The following is a 15,880-nucleotide window of genomic DNA, read 5'->3' as shown; positions in this document are numbered from 1 at the left end:
CTTGTCTTCCAGGTCCAGAAATATACGTCTGTGTGTTGTGGTCCATCAGACTAGCTGGGTGCTGTCTGATATGTTTGATATTCGGTTGTTCTCCTACATATCAAGTCAACTAAATATCAAACATATTCCTACAGAGCCCAGTATCTATCTACAAATCGGACCAGTAAGAGTGGGGCTGAGAGAGACCAGGAGAATTTGGACTGTTAAATCCGCCAGTGAGTTCTATAGACATCTGTGAAAGTTGTTCTCTGCTGTAGAAATATGAACAGTAATCTAACCTCATGTTGAGGTCTTTTGTCTTTGTGCATATCGCTGGAAGAAGTTCACATTTATTTGATGGTCACTAAATGTACAGGAAGGGTAGTGGAGAAAGGCAAGACATCACATGATTAATTCAGCCGTCTTCAGAGGTCTGGCGAGCCAAGCAGCCTCTCCCTCTTTCACTTAATGTTTCACTGAGAGTGGCATTTTATTTAGCCATTTAGCCAAGTCATTTTGTGCACAGCTTTCATTTAGAAGGTAACCTTGTAATGTTTCAGTGGTGTACAAAAAATAATTATTTGAATTTGTTTAATGTGTAAATAAACATTAGAAACAAATTACATGTGTGGATATTTTTTATTTCTAAATAAGCAAAGATCATAGATTAAAATGAATTGTCTGAAATATTCTACTTCAATACAGCAACATACAGGTTTGCAGCATGTATTCCAATGGCTGTGTTGTATTTAGAAAAGACACAGAGACACACATACACATAGCCTGGGTTTCCCCATGCTGCCGTACACGTGCGATTTTATTCATGCTGCTAGGCAGCCTGGATTCCATGGACCAAATTTTCACCTCAACGAAGGAACCAAGAACGGAGGGGGGACAGCAAGACGATGACGACACACCAAAACGGTTATGAGCTACGTACAGACGCATTTGATAGACATTCGTAGCACCCAATAAACGGCTCTGGGCATTCGTAAACCACGTTTCAAATACGAGAAAATTAATGTGTAGTTCCCAGACCCAGAGATGAGGTCTGGCGTTAGCTAGGCTAACATACACATACACACAAACACACACGCAAACGCATGCAGACACACACACACACTTACCTTGATGCCACTTGTTTTATTCCCAAGAGGTGGAAGGTCTGATGAGGTCCTGGTAAAAGAAATAAACCGGTCTTATAAGGATTATCTGAAGTTCAATGACAATACATACTGGTATATGTCTATAGAATAGTAAACATATGAATTGCAAATGTACCATATTTATTTAGACTACATTATGCCTTTGATCTACATACAGTAATGGATTATTACGCAACACATACAGCATGACATCAGCAATGTGACCCACAGTGTCCCAGTGCTATAAATAGTAACAGCACATAGACGTTTCTAAACTAATAATAAAAAAGCCTAGATGACCTTGCTGGCCCTATCTCTCATTCTTCCCTTTGCCTCTTCTTTTGCTTTTCAGCCGTCAGGGAAAAGATTTACTCTGATTGGCTGTTTAGTTTGGCCACTTGTTGCTAAGAAGCACAGTGTGTTCACCATAATGAGATGCAATCCTAATGGTTAGCTTTTTGTCTCTGGATGACTAGATATAATAACACAGTTTTACCTGTTTCATTAGAGTTTTTTCCTCTTGCTATCTTCCACAACAACAAGAACAACAACAAGAACACAGGACTGACAATAGTGTCATTTGCAACTTATTATCAAACATTTTTTTATTAAAAGTTGCATTCTGTCTTTAATGAGCAAGAGTGAAAATGCTAAGCTTTTTTACATTTTGTTTGTCTGCACCCACCTCTACAGTATACTAGCAGCAGAATGTAGCTATACATGCTAGATGGTGGGCAGTTGTTGCATTGTGCGCAGTGAAATGTTTTTGTTTTTTGCCATTCAAAGGCAATACAAGGCGACTAAGTGGTCAATCAGTTTTGTAGGTGCGTCCAAGTTTGCCCAGTGTGCATCTTCCATATACCTAAAGGATAGGGGATATATGTACACATTTAATGTGTTTATTTTGATCTTAACACAGGGGAAGAATTTAGAGATTTATACAGGTCTGATCAAACACAGAATGCATTGGGCTATTTTAATTCTTTCTGCACTAGTCATTATGAGTATAAATTGGCATTGTCATCTCCAGATGGATACACTACCTATTGTTGCAGAGGTGGAACAGTACACACACACACACACACACACACACACACGGCCCTTTGCCTTCAGTTCTCTTCCACAAGCTTCCTCTTCCTCTAAAACAGACAAATATGCCACTGCTACATTAGTACAATGTTCATTATACCCGCATAAAAAAGCTCAAGGCAGTAAATGCTCTTTTCCTGTCTTTCCGCTCATCTTTGTCTCAGTGCACATATGATTCAGCTCTGCTGTATGCTCTGAGCTGGGACGTGACTGTGTAACAGCTGCATGCGTAACTGTTGCATAAAGGCGGAGGCACTTCATTTAGATGATTATGATGAGTGCAGTCAAGTATACAAAGTGGATTAGTTTGTGTGTGTATGTGTGTGTGTGTGTGTGTGTGTATGTGTGTGTGTGTGTGTGATGATTGAAGTTATCATATTATGCTTAAGTGGTGTCTCAATTAATGGCTGCGCTGCCTACAAAGGACTGTACATCGCGCGCCACGACCGTCAGTTAAGGAGCTCCGCAACAATGACAACTTTAATGCAATTCATCACAACGAAAATATCAAGACAGACTGGTTCTCCCCCCAACACGAACAGTGTGCTACATTGGAAACTGCCATACATAACTTTCCAAATACACCCGACATAGTTGTGATTAGTAAACACACCAAAGCCGTTACAATAATAGAAACTGGTTGCTCTTTCTATGCGCACATGGACATCTGCTATGCTTCGAAACTGTTGAAATATCAACCATGGTACCATGTTTTCAATAACTCTGGCTACTCCTGTAAAATCATTGCCCTCATTTATGGTAGTTTACTGTAGGCCATGTGCACAAGTGTGCACGAGGCCTGCAGATCTGTGGACTACGTAAGAACAAGGCCAAGAAACTGACAAGATATTGCTCTGTATCAGCAGTAATTGGCAGCCTCTACATATGGAGGCGTAGGTGCCACCTTTACCCCTAATGTGCATAATGGACTGGATATTGGCTGCTGTTGTACACCTTTCTATCAAAATTGGATTATGCCATGATATATGCTTATCTCCTATTCCAAATAAAGAATTTAAATGTGTGTGTGTATACGTATATATGTAAGTATATATACTATATATACACAGATATATACTATATATATGTGTGTGTGTGGGATGATTAAAGTTTTCATATTATGCTTAAGTGGTGTCTTAATTGGGCAAACGCCTAATCAAACATTTGGGGAATCTACACTGGGAGCTCATTCTGCAGTTAGTCACCAGTGGGCGCTATACTGTAACAGATGCAAGGATTTGAGCACTCTCAGGCTCGTAACACTAGCCAATAGGCAGTTTACATGAAATTGACAGGAAACGACACACACAAACATACACATACAAATTCTACTCTGCACGGCAGTACAAACACACAGCTGATTGGAAGATAAACTTTTGCTTTCATGTGAACAGATACACACACACACTCAAACACCACCTGTGACAATGAACACATTAGAGCACACACTCTGCAGATAGTCTGATAAGCACTGATTACGCACATTCCACATGGATAAGCTCCTGTCCAATAGATATACAGACATAAACACACACACACACACACACACACACACACACACACACACACACACACACACGCACACAAACACACACAAGCACACGCTAATGGAATACAAGTGCTTTAGTGTTAGCAGATTGGAAGATGCAATTATTACTCTGATTTTGTATTACTAATATTTCATGCACATGATGTTAGTTTCTAAAGCATTGGTTAAAAAGAAACAAATTTAAGTCACACAAATCGTTTGGTTCTCTCTGATTTTGTGGATACTTTTCACACCACAGAAAACAAGAGATTTTACATTCACATGCACACACACACGCACATGCACACACACACACACACAGAGAGAGAGAGAGAGAGAGAGAGGGGAATAAGCAGGTGCAGTAAGGCCATTCATCCATTCAATCCATTCAGCTAATAAGGCCCACATTATCACTCCCAAACACACTGTGTACACACACACACACACACAGACAAGACACCCACACACACTGTAGCTGGAGTAGTAGTCTGTGTGTCTGTGTGTGTGTGTGTGTGTGTGTGTGTGTGTCGAAGAGAGGGAGGGAGACAGAGACAGAGGGGTATAAATATGGAAGATCCTGGAGGAATTCATCACATCCCAGCACGAGAAGGGGAAAAGTAGGAGGGTGCGAGGGAAACAGACGAAGGAAAAGAGTGACCTTTTGAAGGACGGGAGAAGAAGAGTGACCTTTTGAAGGACAAGAGAAGAAGAGTGACCTTTTGAAGGACGGGAGAAGGATAAAGAGAAGAAGACGACGGCCGAAGAGAAAGACGCAAAAGAAGCAGAGGGGAAAACACAGGACAGGGGACAAAGGGGAAGAAATCACACTAAAATCATATCAATCTTCAGGTGAGACGTGCTATTTACACCTAACTTTCAGGTGAGCTGAAATTACATAAAATAACTGCATGCAAAGGGAAAAAAATCAAATCAATTAAAAAATGTGCCTCAATTTATTGCACATCCAAAAATACTCTCAGTGTAAACTCTTAATTTTTTGAGACTACGGCATTTTCTTGTCAGTCTCTCTCTCTAACCCAGAAAAACCTGACATTTCCTCTCTCTTTGTGTTGACAAGCATCCTGCATTCTGCTTTGTTGCGGTAGGTCATCATGTTTGGAGCTCACATCCATGCGGCAGAAAGGGCTCTCCTACTTGGTGCTTTTCTCATGAGTCTTCTCACTCCATGCCTCTCTGTCTACAGAGGAGGGGAGTGCTACTTCAACACCAAAGGTGCAAACCCTCACACACACTCACAGACAAGCGTGTACACATGCATCCATGCACACACAAACACATACACACACACACACACAATGCATGACTCATGTGGCTCTGCAGTACCAACTACCCTTTCTGTTGAATTCTTAGTGATGATCTTATCTAAATCAGAAGCATCTGCTTTCCTGTGTGTGTGTGTGTGTGTGTGTGTGTGTGTGTGTGTGTGTGTGTGTGTGTGTGTGTGTGTGAGAGAGAGAGAGAGAGAGAAAGAAAGATTTTACAACAGAACGGTGAATGTTATTGTATTTTTTTCTGCAGGATTGTGTGAGTACCAAGGACAGGCGTATGGTATCGGAGAGAGCTGGGTAACTAAGGACTGCTACCAGTGTGTGTGCATGGAACCATTTGGAGTTGGCTGCTGTGAAGAGTGAGTCCTCGTCTTATTTGGGCGCACAACACACACACTAAATAACCCAAGCATATCATCTTATGAATGTGTAGGCTATTTCATTTGATTGATATAGCCTAGAGAATTAAGAACAATTGCAAAATGTCAAGAGTCAATTTAAAATATGTCCATTGTTCAAAATATTGACTAAGGCAAATATGTCTACTTCATGTCTACTTCAGTTCTCTATCAGAAGTGTGAGAGTGTCTTCTTCCCACAGCGCGTCGCAGCCTGTTGATTACCCCGACTGGTGCGAGGTCATTAAGAAGCCAGACTCCTGCATCAGTGTGGCGGTCATGAGGGCCAATCGCAAACTGCCCTGCCTCTATGGAAAGTGGGGAAGGCTGCGAACCGAGACCTGGAAGTCGGACAACGACCCTATGTTCTGATCTACTGACACCTGACAGCCTGTGACGCAGCCAATACAGCCAAGATTTGTGCAGGAAGTGACAAACGCACAACAAAACTCCACAATCTGTTTAAAAACATTTGCACACAACAACTGCAGCTATTTGTAGAATATTTGACTGGTTGTCATATTTTAAGTTTAACATACATCACTATGAAATCCCATGTGTCTGAACTACTGATTGGTGAAATAAAAAGCTGTTTAACTACTGAGGAAATTGTTGTTCATTAACTTCTTGACTTTGCTTATTTTGTAATGAAATCTAAAGGTCCACGTTGGGGCTTTTAATCTGACAAAGTTGACAGGGCTTTGGCCTGATAATTGAAACTGTGTCCTAAGTGTGTTGTAATGTTACAAAGTAACTCTGGTACCCGCTACATTTACCTAAATGTTGCTTCCAACAAAACCACAAATTACATTGAGTGTTTATTTAGACCTAACCTGTTTTATAAAGCAGTGTTTAGTCGTAATTATAGCCTATTAATGGAAAGTTGCGGAAAATGTGCCTAGTGAAGGCTTACTTACGCTACCTCATTCAACAGGCCGGTGTTACAACAATAAACACCTGTCTGCATTTGGCTCGAGAATGAATAGACCGACATCATCAGGCAAAGCAGTAATGAATCTAAACAGGTAGATTAGCGTTGTGCTAACTGGTCACATGAACTATCTCATGTCACGTGTTAATATTCAGGTTTCAGGAAAGTTTTTTTTTCACGGGGAAAGAAAAGAACTGCCCCCTTCCCGCCTTCGTTTGGCTATCATTGGAGGCTGCTAAGAAAATGTGCATTTGGATAGGACTTACTCTTTGTCACTCTCTTTTCTTACCATGTTGCCACACCTCCTTCTTTAACCTGGTTTAGAGTAATTGGTAGCTTCTGTGAAGTGGACCTTGCTAAGGGACATTTCTAAACTCAACAAAGCGAACTTTACTAAACATACGTGATCAAAGGTGAGTTGACACGTCAAACTAGTCAAGCTAGTTATAGCCTCGAGGAAGCCCCTAAGTAAGGCTTTCTCGCAAGAATACTGAGCTCAAGTTGTAAACGTAACTGCTGTACAGTCTGTGGCTCAGGTGTCTGTTAACGTCAGTCAACTGTAGTTATTTTGGTCTCTCTATTTCACTTTTATGTCTGTTTGCGGGTTGGCTGTTGTTGTTATTGTGCAGACAGCGAGGGCCACGCCACTCTGTCAAAGCTTGTGTTTGAAGGAGTGTGTACGCTTCGTTGCCCGAGGCAGTGTCACAGAGGAGGAATTGCTAACACACCATATGAATTTAACCTGCAACATGATACGATCAGCAATTGCATTATTTACTAAATGGGAAACGTACATGGTGTTCAGTTGGTCTTTTCCTTGTGGTAGGTTAGTTTGCAACCACAGCTTTGTACATTTCGGTTGCCTAAACCGGTTTTGCACGGAGTTGTTCAACTTCGGCCATAACATGCCTACTAGCCTACTAACACTGCAATTTCCGAGACGAAACCTCAACACTGTCAAAGTCTACAGAGGTGTTAGGTAGATGTTGCACGTGTCGAGCGGGAGCACCTGACCAGTGTTCTGTTGCCGTGAGTTCTGTGCCTCACGAAGAACGGATTAAGCGGAGGCCACATCTGTTGAGCTGTGTGTGAGTTGATTCTGTGTTGAAAAGAAGCTTGTTGGAGGGATTGGGGGAGGTGGTTATTCCTGAGTGAAGAATTATGTCACGTCAGCCAGTACACATAGGATCGCTGTTGTATGGGTCGTTTTGATAGACTGAAACTGTGTCCATGAAAATGTGCATAAGTCCAGGACTTGGCTTAATGAAGGGTTATCTGGTGGGCTACACCGGATATCTGATCCAACAAGCTATTTCAGATAGATCATTCAAAACTGTAATAATAACACCCCTGTGTAATACGTTTTAAAGGCTTTATATCTGATTTGTCTTTCAGAATGGACAAAACACCCCCAGACATCAGCTAGATGTCACTGACATTTTTCTTTTATTATTATTATTATTTTGCCTGAAGTTGGATGGCTTTGATTCAGTCATGTGAAACACAAAAATGGACGAGTTAGGCAGCCAAGTGAGCGAGGTTGTAGTGCTGCCTGGGTAATCATCAAGAAGTTGAGGCATATTTACAAATACCCCCCTACACACACACAACAGAGATACACACACTATACACACTGAACAGCTGCAGCAGTTTTGAGGTAGTGGACTCAAGGAAGGTGAGGAAAGATGGAGTGTGGAGAAAGTGTTTTCTGCGGAGGGGGTGAATTGGAACTGGACCCTGACATCGTAAGCGAAGAGGCGGGCAAACTCTACTCGGAGCTCCAGGTAACCAATCATGACACTTGCCCATGGTGATTGACATAGCTTTACCAGCCTGTTCCTGTGAACTTGCTTTGTTGCCGCTCAACTTCCTCATTTTTATAAATAATTGTATCTCATTTCCTCATTCCTCACCAGTGTATCTGTCTTGTAATTTGGCCAAATGCTAGAAGGCTTTCACTGCTCTGGTGGTCTTTGTAACAAACACTTAATTTGATAGAACTTTCCAATATGTATTCCAGGCCACTGAAGCAAAACTATTCTCTAGGTATAAAAGGTCGGCTAATGGCTATAAAGATTTAATTGCTTGTATTTGTGTCATACACATTGGCTTTTTTCTTACAGGTTAATATCCCCATCTCGTCGTTTCCTACGATCTCACACCCTTTACCTGCACTTGCTTCTCTAATCCAATCTGCTGTTGAATTTGTTCCGCTATCTCTTGTTTCTCCTGTCCCTGACCATCCTGTCTCCTCCACACCCCCACCCCCAACCCAGTCTCACCCCCATCTCGTGTACCTCTCACCCGCTCTTTTGCCCTCTCCCGCTCCCGGCAGGCTGTGGTGGAGACCCATGGGTCCGCCGTGGTGGAGTCCCTGGTGCCGGTGATGGTGTGGGTGCTGGAAGGCCTGGCCAGTAGCCGGGCCCAGCTGCGTGGGCGGGAGGAGGAGGCCGAGCGCGAGAAGGTGGACAGAGAGGAGCTGATGGAGAGGTACCAGAGCGAAAGAACTCTCAGGAGGGAGAGCCAAGAGGTGAGAGGTCGTCACCACGGTGATGTTCACTAATAATCAGGCCTTGAAATTGGAAGTTGGAATTCATGTGTGGCCTGGGCTGTTCAAGATTTGAAAAAAGATCATTAAAACGGCTTTGTTTTAATCTGATCACTGCAGACACAGAAAATGTCCTTGCTTAGTGCCCTACTGAATTTAATAGAAAAATGTCTTCTCATTTATGACAATTGGACCACAACCCATAGTAATAAATGCCATGTTTCTGTATGTATTTTTGTTTGTTATGGTTAATGTGTTACGGAGCCCCTAAGGGGACATGAGCAAAAAAAAATCTAAAGTTTAGTTTCATGTGCTCACATGAAAGTTTCACGTGCGCACATGAAAGTTTCACGTGAAAAGGTTTTGCGTGCGCACACGAAACTTTCATGGAAGTTTCACGTGAGCACATGGAAGTTTCAGGTGAGCACATGGAAGTTTCACGTGAGCACATGGAAGTTTCACGTGAGCACATGGAAGTTTCACGTGAGCACATGGAAGTTTCACGTGAGCACATGGAAGTTTCAGGTGAGCACATGGAAGGTTCAGGTGAGCACATGGAAGGTTCAGGTGAGCACATGGAAGTTTCAGGTGAGCACATGGAAGTTTCAGGTGAGCACATGGAACTAAACTTTAGATTTTTATTTGCTCATGTCCCCTTAGGGGCTCCGTAATGTGTAGACTTGACACATTCTTTTAATAAAACATTTTGATACTTTAATCAGCATGAACAAATGGAGTGTCTTTAAAACCCTGGATCAAGTAATCTGACGCCATACTCGCCCAAGGACACAAAAAGAAAAGATAGGTAGATTATTGTGTTATAGCGTGTATATTACAATAGGCAAGGCAAGTTTATTTATAGCACATTACATACACAGGAGTAATTCAATGTGCTTTACATAAACAAAGGCAAAGAATACTACACAACACTAGGTGTTTAGGTGTTTAAAAAAAAAAATAATAATAATAATAATAATAAAAAATAAATAAAAGCAGGTTTTGTTCTATTTGAGCATATAGTGAATATGCTGAATATTGTTGTGAATATTCTATCAGCACATTAGCTAAGATACAGTACTGGCTTATTAACACAATAATCCTCCTGCCAGTCTGTGTGGGTGTGTGGGGCTCTTAGAAGATAGCCAGTGACAGTATTCTTTTACCCCTTATTTGGGCATTTATTTTCACACCATGGATACAGTAGTCTAATACTCTTATAATACAGTGCAAGAGTCTGGTTGACATATGTACCAAATACTGGAAAAATTGTGTAATTTTGTCGTATCATATCAGCTTGGATTCGAGTTAGATAAAATGCATCCTTGACTTGTTTATAGTTTCTGGTTAGACACAAACTGCATTTCGTTGTCTCTGTACTTGTACTCTGTACAATGACAATAAAGTTGAATCTAATCTAATACTGGGAAAAATGAGACAATCTGAAACTTTACGAGAATGATCCTCTCGATTTTTCAGCTTTAAGATTAATGAATTTTATTTACAAGAAGTTTGTAGTCATGGTGTCACCTTGTGTTAGTCGTGCATTGTGTATGCAAATTAGCAGTGTGCAAACGGGCAAATGACCACATATACTCGTCCTATGCTGAGACCTATGCACTTGTGTGAACGTCATTGTATAATTTACTGTAATTATAGACCTAGCTACCTCCATATTCCCCAGGGAGATAGCTAGGTCTTTAAGTAATACATAAAGTATTAGATATAAAGATCATTCTATATAAACATTTTACACTCTATAAGCAGTTGTCTCTACATTCTAGAAAAGGCTAGAGGCCATTTGTTGCTCAGCTGAATCTGTAATTGAGGGGTGGCCTTGAGTTAGTTACTTCCTGACTCAAATGGTGGCACGTTTGGCCTGGAATATTTACAGCTGTAATATGTTTCAAAGCAGAAGATTGAAGTGTTTGTGAGTGTAATCCTCCTCCTCCTCCTCCTCTCCTCCTCTCTCTCCTCCTCTCTCTCCTCCTCTCCTCTCCTCCTCCCTCTCCTCTCCTCTTCTCTCTCCTCCTCGCCCGCCCTCCCTCTCAGAAATACCTGGAGCTGGATGACCAGTTTGAGCAGGAGCGCCGGGCCATGAGAGGAAGAGAGAAAGAGAGGGAGCGGAGAGAAAGAGAGCTGGAGAGGAAAGCAAGGGAACAAGCTGACCAATGTGAGACTTCCTCCACAGCCGCGGCCTCTTACTGCTGTCCTTAACCCACCTTCAGCCCCGTTTAAACTCAAACATAACACGACACAGATAGAGTGTGTGTGTGCGCGTGGGCGTGTGCGTGCGTGTGCTTGCGTGTGCATGTGTGTGTGTGTGTGTGTGTGAGAGAGAGACTCAGAGAGAGTGTGTGTTTATGTGTGTTCTTATGTGTGTGTACTTTTTCCCATCTACATGTTGCTGAAGAGGTTTTGAAGTGTGTGTGTGAGTGTGTGTTTTGTAATCCAATACTCATTGTGTGTGTCTTATTTGATACAGTGCTAGCCCTGGACGAGCAGAGGACCGGTCTGTCACGGGAGCTGAACACGCTGAAACATACGCACAACAAGGTCAGCCAAAATATGTTGGCTAATATGTATCGGGAAAACCCTAGCACTGAAGAGAGAGAGAGAGAGAGAAAGAATATATAACAGAGAGAGACAGAGAGAGAAAGAGAGAGAATATATAACACAGAGAGAGAGAGAGAGAGAATAACCCAGTGACCCCTCTTCTGTTTCAGTTGATGCTGACGTATCGGGAGCTGCTGGAGAAGAGAAAAGACTCAGAGAGAGAGGGGTCTCCTTTTAGGTGACTTATCCCTCATATTGTGTTCTCATGACTTCTCAGGGTCAAAGTGTTTAAACCCAACACAGGAAAAACATGCAGTAAATGTACTATCATATCAAACTATACTGTATTCTGACTGTTTTACTCTGCATTTGGATAGTTTTAAGAACGCTAATGTATTCTGTGTTTCGCTGTTCAGGAATCACATTCGCTTAAAGAGTATGGAGGTCCAGCCTGCTCACGGCCATGTAGAACCCAGACTTAGTGAACAGGTAGGACCCCATTATGTACAAATGAATTACTCTCATCAGAGACAACTCACCTGAACACACACACACACTCAAACACACACACACACACACACACACACTCAAACACACACACACACTCACACACAGACATACACTTAACGTTCTTTCTCTCACATGACAGAATGAATTGAAGTCCGATGTGCCTTCCATTCCCATCCTGCTGGAGCCACCAGTGACCAAGAACGACCAGGCGGTCAACGACGGCAAGAGGAAGTCCATCAGCGACCCTTCCTTCATCAGCGACATCATTAGTTCCACCCCAGAGTTGAGCCAGCTGGCTCATTACATGGAGGCGAGGTGAAGTTCTCTTCCACTGCAGTTCCCTCTGCTCATATGCATCCTTTTAGAACTCACTCAGTCAGTTCCAGCAGTGTTTCTGAACCGGTGGGTCGGAACCCAAAAGTGGGTTGCGGAACCGTTCTGGGTGGGTCGCGGAGCTTGTGGGTATAAAAAAAATAAATCAATTTAAAATGCTACCTTATCAGATCTAATATTGGACCTTTATTTTAACAGACTTTATTCGTAGCCAATGTCAGTCATTACCATGGACATAGACAATGTTGATGTGACCGGTCATGTCATTACCATGGACATAGACAATGTTGATGTGACCGGTCATGTCATTACCATGGACATAGACAATGTTGATGTGACCGGTCATGTCATTACCATGGACATAGACAATGTTGATGTGACCGGTCATGTCAGACATACTGTAATTTAAGCGGTAAACACAAGTAGACTGCGACCCTGAGTATTTGAAGTAGGATATGGATTCACTTAAATTGAGGATAAAATAGGACAGAAACCCCAGTGTGTGTATTTGAAGTAGGATATGGATTCACTTAAACTGAGGATAAAATAGGACAGAAACCCCAGTGTGTGGTGTGCAGTGAATTGCTGGCTTGTGAGAGCGTGAAACCATCAAAAATAAAACGCCACATGGAAACGAGGCACCCCTGTCAAAGTCAAACCTGTCGAGTACTTTGAAAGATGACATCAGGAGTTGAAGACTTCAGTAATGCCAAACATCTGCATTTTCCAAACAACAGTAATTCCACACAGCTGTGCAGAGGTGATATGTAAACAATGCTATGTAATGTACAGGGACGGTAGTCGCACACACACACACACACACACACACACACACACACATACATATGTCCAAGTATTTTCTTCACACCAGTCTACCAAGTGTGACTTAAGTGATAGGCATGCACAGTGTGTGTGGTGATTTCAAACAGGGCGTGCAAATACCATCAAGGGACATGTTTGGGCAGAACTATCAATCATGATGAACAGACATTAAATTGTTTTCCATGTCACAACCTAAAACCCCAGTATTAAGCAGTTATCTGTGTCTGTGTGCATGTCTGTGTGTGTGTGTGTGTGTGTGTGTGTGTGTGTGTGTCTGTCTGTGTGCATGTGTCTGTGTGTTTGTGTGTGTGTGTGTGTGTGCATGTGTGTGTGTGTATGTGTCTGTGTGCATGTGTGTGTGTGTATGTGTCTGTGTGCATGTGTGTCTGTGTGCATGTGTCTGTGTGTTTGTGTGTGTGTGTGTGTGTGTCTGTCTGTGTGCATGTGTGTGTGTGTGCGTGTGTGTGTGTGTGTGTGTGTGTCTGTCTATCTGTGTGCATGTATGTGTGTGTGTCTGTCTGTGTGCATGTGCATGTGTCTGTGTGTGCGTGTGTGTGTGTGTGTGTGTGTGTGTATGTGTCTGTGTGCATGTGTGTGTGTGTGTATGTGTGTGTCTGTGTGCATGTGTCTGTGTGTTTATGTGTGTGTGTGTGTGTGTGTCTGTCTGTGTGCATGTGTGTGTGTGTGTGCGTGTGTGTGTGTGTGTGTGTGTGTGTGTGTGTCTGTCTATCTGTGTGCATGTATGTGTGTGTGTCTGTCTGTGTGCATGTGCATGTGTCTGTGTGTGCGTGTGTGTGTGTGTGTGTGTGTGTATGTGTCTGTGTGCATGTGTGTGTGTGTGTATGTGTGTGTCTGTGTGCATGTGTCTGTGTGTTTATGTGTGTGTGTGTGTGTGTGTCTGTCTGTGTGCATGTGTGTGTGTGTGCGTGTGTGTGTGTGTGTGTGTGTGTCTGTCTATCTGTGTGCATGTATGTGTGTGTGTCTGTCTGTGTGCATGTGCATGTGTCTGTGTGTGCGTGTGTGTGTGTGTGTGTGTGTGTGTCTGTCTGTGTTCGTGTGTGTGTGTGTGTGCATGTGTGTGTGTGTGTGTGCATTTGTCTGTGTGTGCATGTGTGTGTGTGTGTGTGTCTTGTGTATCTGTGTGTGCAGTACACCAATCCGCAGCGCTACATATGGCAGCGCGGAGAAGAGCAGCCTGCAGGATGAGATGAAGGAGGCCTCGGAGGACGGGGAGAAAAGAGAGGAAGATGGAGAGAACAGGGAAGAGAAGAACAAAGAGGACGCTGTTGAAAAAGAAGATGCAGAACGAAGAGAAGAGGCAAAGGAGGAGAAGGGGGTGATGGAAGAGGAAGTGGCGGAGGAGGAGAAGGGGGTGATGGAAGAGGAAGTGGCGGAGGAGGAGAAGGGGGTGATGGAAGAGGAAGTGGCGGAGGAGGACGAGGAGGATTTGGAGAGTCTGGAGTGGGAGCTAAGGAACACAGACTCCGTCTTCTCAGAGCTGTCTGAGCTCAGCAGAGAATACCTGGAGAGTGTGGACCAGGGGGCCAGCGTTAGAGGTGAGGAGCACCAGGACAGGGAGGAGAGGTGCGGGAGAGGGAGGTAGTAGAGGTGAGAGAGGGGAGGGAGAGGGAGGTGAGGGAGAGGGAGGTGAGAGAGGAGAGGAGAGGTGAGAGAGGTGAGGGGAGGGAGAGGTGAGGGAGAGGAGAGGTGAGAGAGGAGAGGAGAGGGAGAGGAGAGGGGAGGGAGAGGTGAGGGGAGGGAGAGGTGAGAGAGGAGAGGGGAGGGAGGAGAGGGGAGGGAGAGGGAGAGGAGAGGTGAGAGAGGTGAGGGGAGGGAGAGGAGAGGAGAGGGGAGGGAGAGGTGAGAGAGGAGAGGGGAGGGAGGAGAGGGGAGGGAGAGGGAGGTGAGGGAGAGGAGAGGTGAGAGAGGAGAGGGGAGGGAGAGGTGAGGGAGAGGAGAGGTGAGGGAGAGGGAGGTGAGAGAGGAGAGGAGAGGTGAGAGAGGAGAGGGGAGAGAGGAGAGGAGAGGTGAGGGAGAGGGAGGTGAGAGGAGAGGTGAGAGAGGAGAGGGGAGGGAGGAGAGGTGAGGGAGAGGAGAGGTGAGGGAGAGGAGAGGTGAGGGAGAGGGAGGTGAGAGAGGAGAGGGGAGAGAGGAGAGGAGAGGTGAGGGAGAGGGAGGTGAGAGGAGAGGAGAGGTGAGAGAGGAGAGGGGAGGGAGGAGAGGTGAGGGAGAGGAGAGGTGAGGGAGAGGAGAGGTGAGAGAGGAGAGGAGAGGGAGGTGAGGGTGAGGGAGGCGAGGGAGAGGAGAGGAGAGGTGAGGGAGAGGGAGGTGAGAGAGGAGAGGAGAGGTAGGTGAGGGAGAGGAGAGGTGAGGGAGAGGAGAGGTGAGGTGAGAGAGGAGAGGAGAGGGAGGTGAGGGAGAGGAGAGGTGAGGGAGAGGAGAGGAGAGGTGAGGGAGAGGGAGGTGAGGGAGAGGAGAGGTGAGGGAGAGGGAGGGAGGAAAAGGCTGACTGAAAGTAAGAATAGTGGCGAACTAGTGTTTCTGATTATAGGGAAGATGAAAAAGACGTGATAAGAATTTAGAGGCATTACAGAGTTAATGTCTTAAACTAGTGAGCTGACTAGCTAACAGGCTGTAGACTTGCCTTGCAGAGACTCCAGACAGAAGTGATACAAGCTAGCCAGCAACATAGTGGTTTGTGTGATACATGATCATGTATAGCAGTAAAACACAGAAGCACAAAACTAATAACAGTG

At 44.1% G+C, this 15,880-nt stretch overlaps 2 protein-coding genes across 3 annotated transcripts in view; both read left to right on the top strand.

Moving 5' to 3' along the window:
• Positions 1-4,861: 4,861 nt before the first annotated feature.
• On the top strand, positions 4,862-6,026 carry LOC143118255 (prostate-associated microseminoprotein-like). Its single transcript, XM_076279346.1, has 3 exons — positions 4,862-4,974; positions 5,281-5,389; positions 5,631-6,026. Exons 1-3 carry the CDS (start codon positions 4,911-4,913, stop codon positions 5,797-5,799), a joined length of 342 nt encoding a protein of 113 aa, XP_076135461.1. The 5' UTR covers positions 4,862-4,910; the 3' UTR covers positions 5,800-6,026.
• A 635-nt stretch (positions 6,027-6,661) lies between these two features.
• The window catches only part of LOC143118672 (C-Jun-amino-terminal kinase-interacting protein 4), a 28,208-nt gene continuing 18,989 nt past the window's right edge, over positions 6,662-15,880 (top strand). The window contains exons 1-9 of one of the 2 annotated variants that reach the window (XM_076279724.1): positions 6,662-6,771; positions 7,754-8,142; positions 8,694-8,888; positions 10,956-11,076; positions 11,389-11,459; positions 11,630-11,697; positions 11,876-11,948; positions 12,109-12,284; positions 14,274-14,680. In XM_076279724.1, the coding sequence (XP_076135839.1) occupies positions 8,044-8,142; positions 8,694-8,888; positions 10,956-11,076; positions 11,389-11,459; positions 11,630-11,697; positions 11,876-11,948; positions 12,109-12,284; positions 14,274-14,680 (1,210 nt within the window). In that variant the 5' untranslated portion in view covers positions 6,662-6,771; positions 7,754-8,043. Of the gene's footprint in view, positions 6,772-7,068; positions 7,447-7,753; positions 8,143-8,693; positions 8,889-10,955; positions 11,077-11,388; positions 11,460-11,629; positions 11,698-11,875; positions 11,949-12,108; positions 12,285-14,273; positions 14,681-15,880 lie in introns of those variants that run through there. The other variant, XM_076279725.1, reaches the window with a different exon arrangement.

The sequence above is a fragment of the Alosa pseudoharengus genome, unplaced genomic scaffold (genome assembly GCF_046254945.1).
Source record: "Alosa pseudoharengus isolate Yale_2024_CS ecotype anadromous, Long Island Sound unplaced genomic scaffold, YU_APseudo_1.1 YU_APseudo_1.1_scf_12, whole genome shotgun sequence".
In the NCBI taxonomy this organism is placed as follows: Eukaryota; Metazoa; Chordata; class Actinopteri; order Clupeiformes; family Clupeidae; genus Alosa; species Alosa pseudoharengus.
Note: the sequence above shows the minus strand (reverse complement) of the source record. Positions and strands in the feature narration are given on the sequence as shown.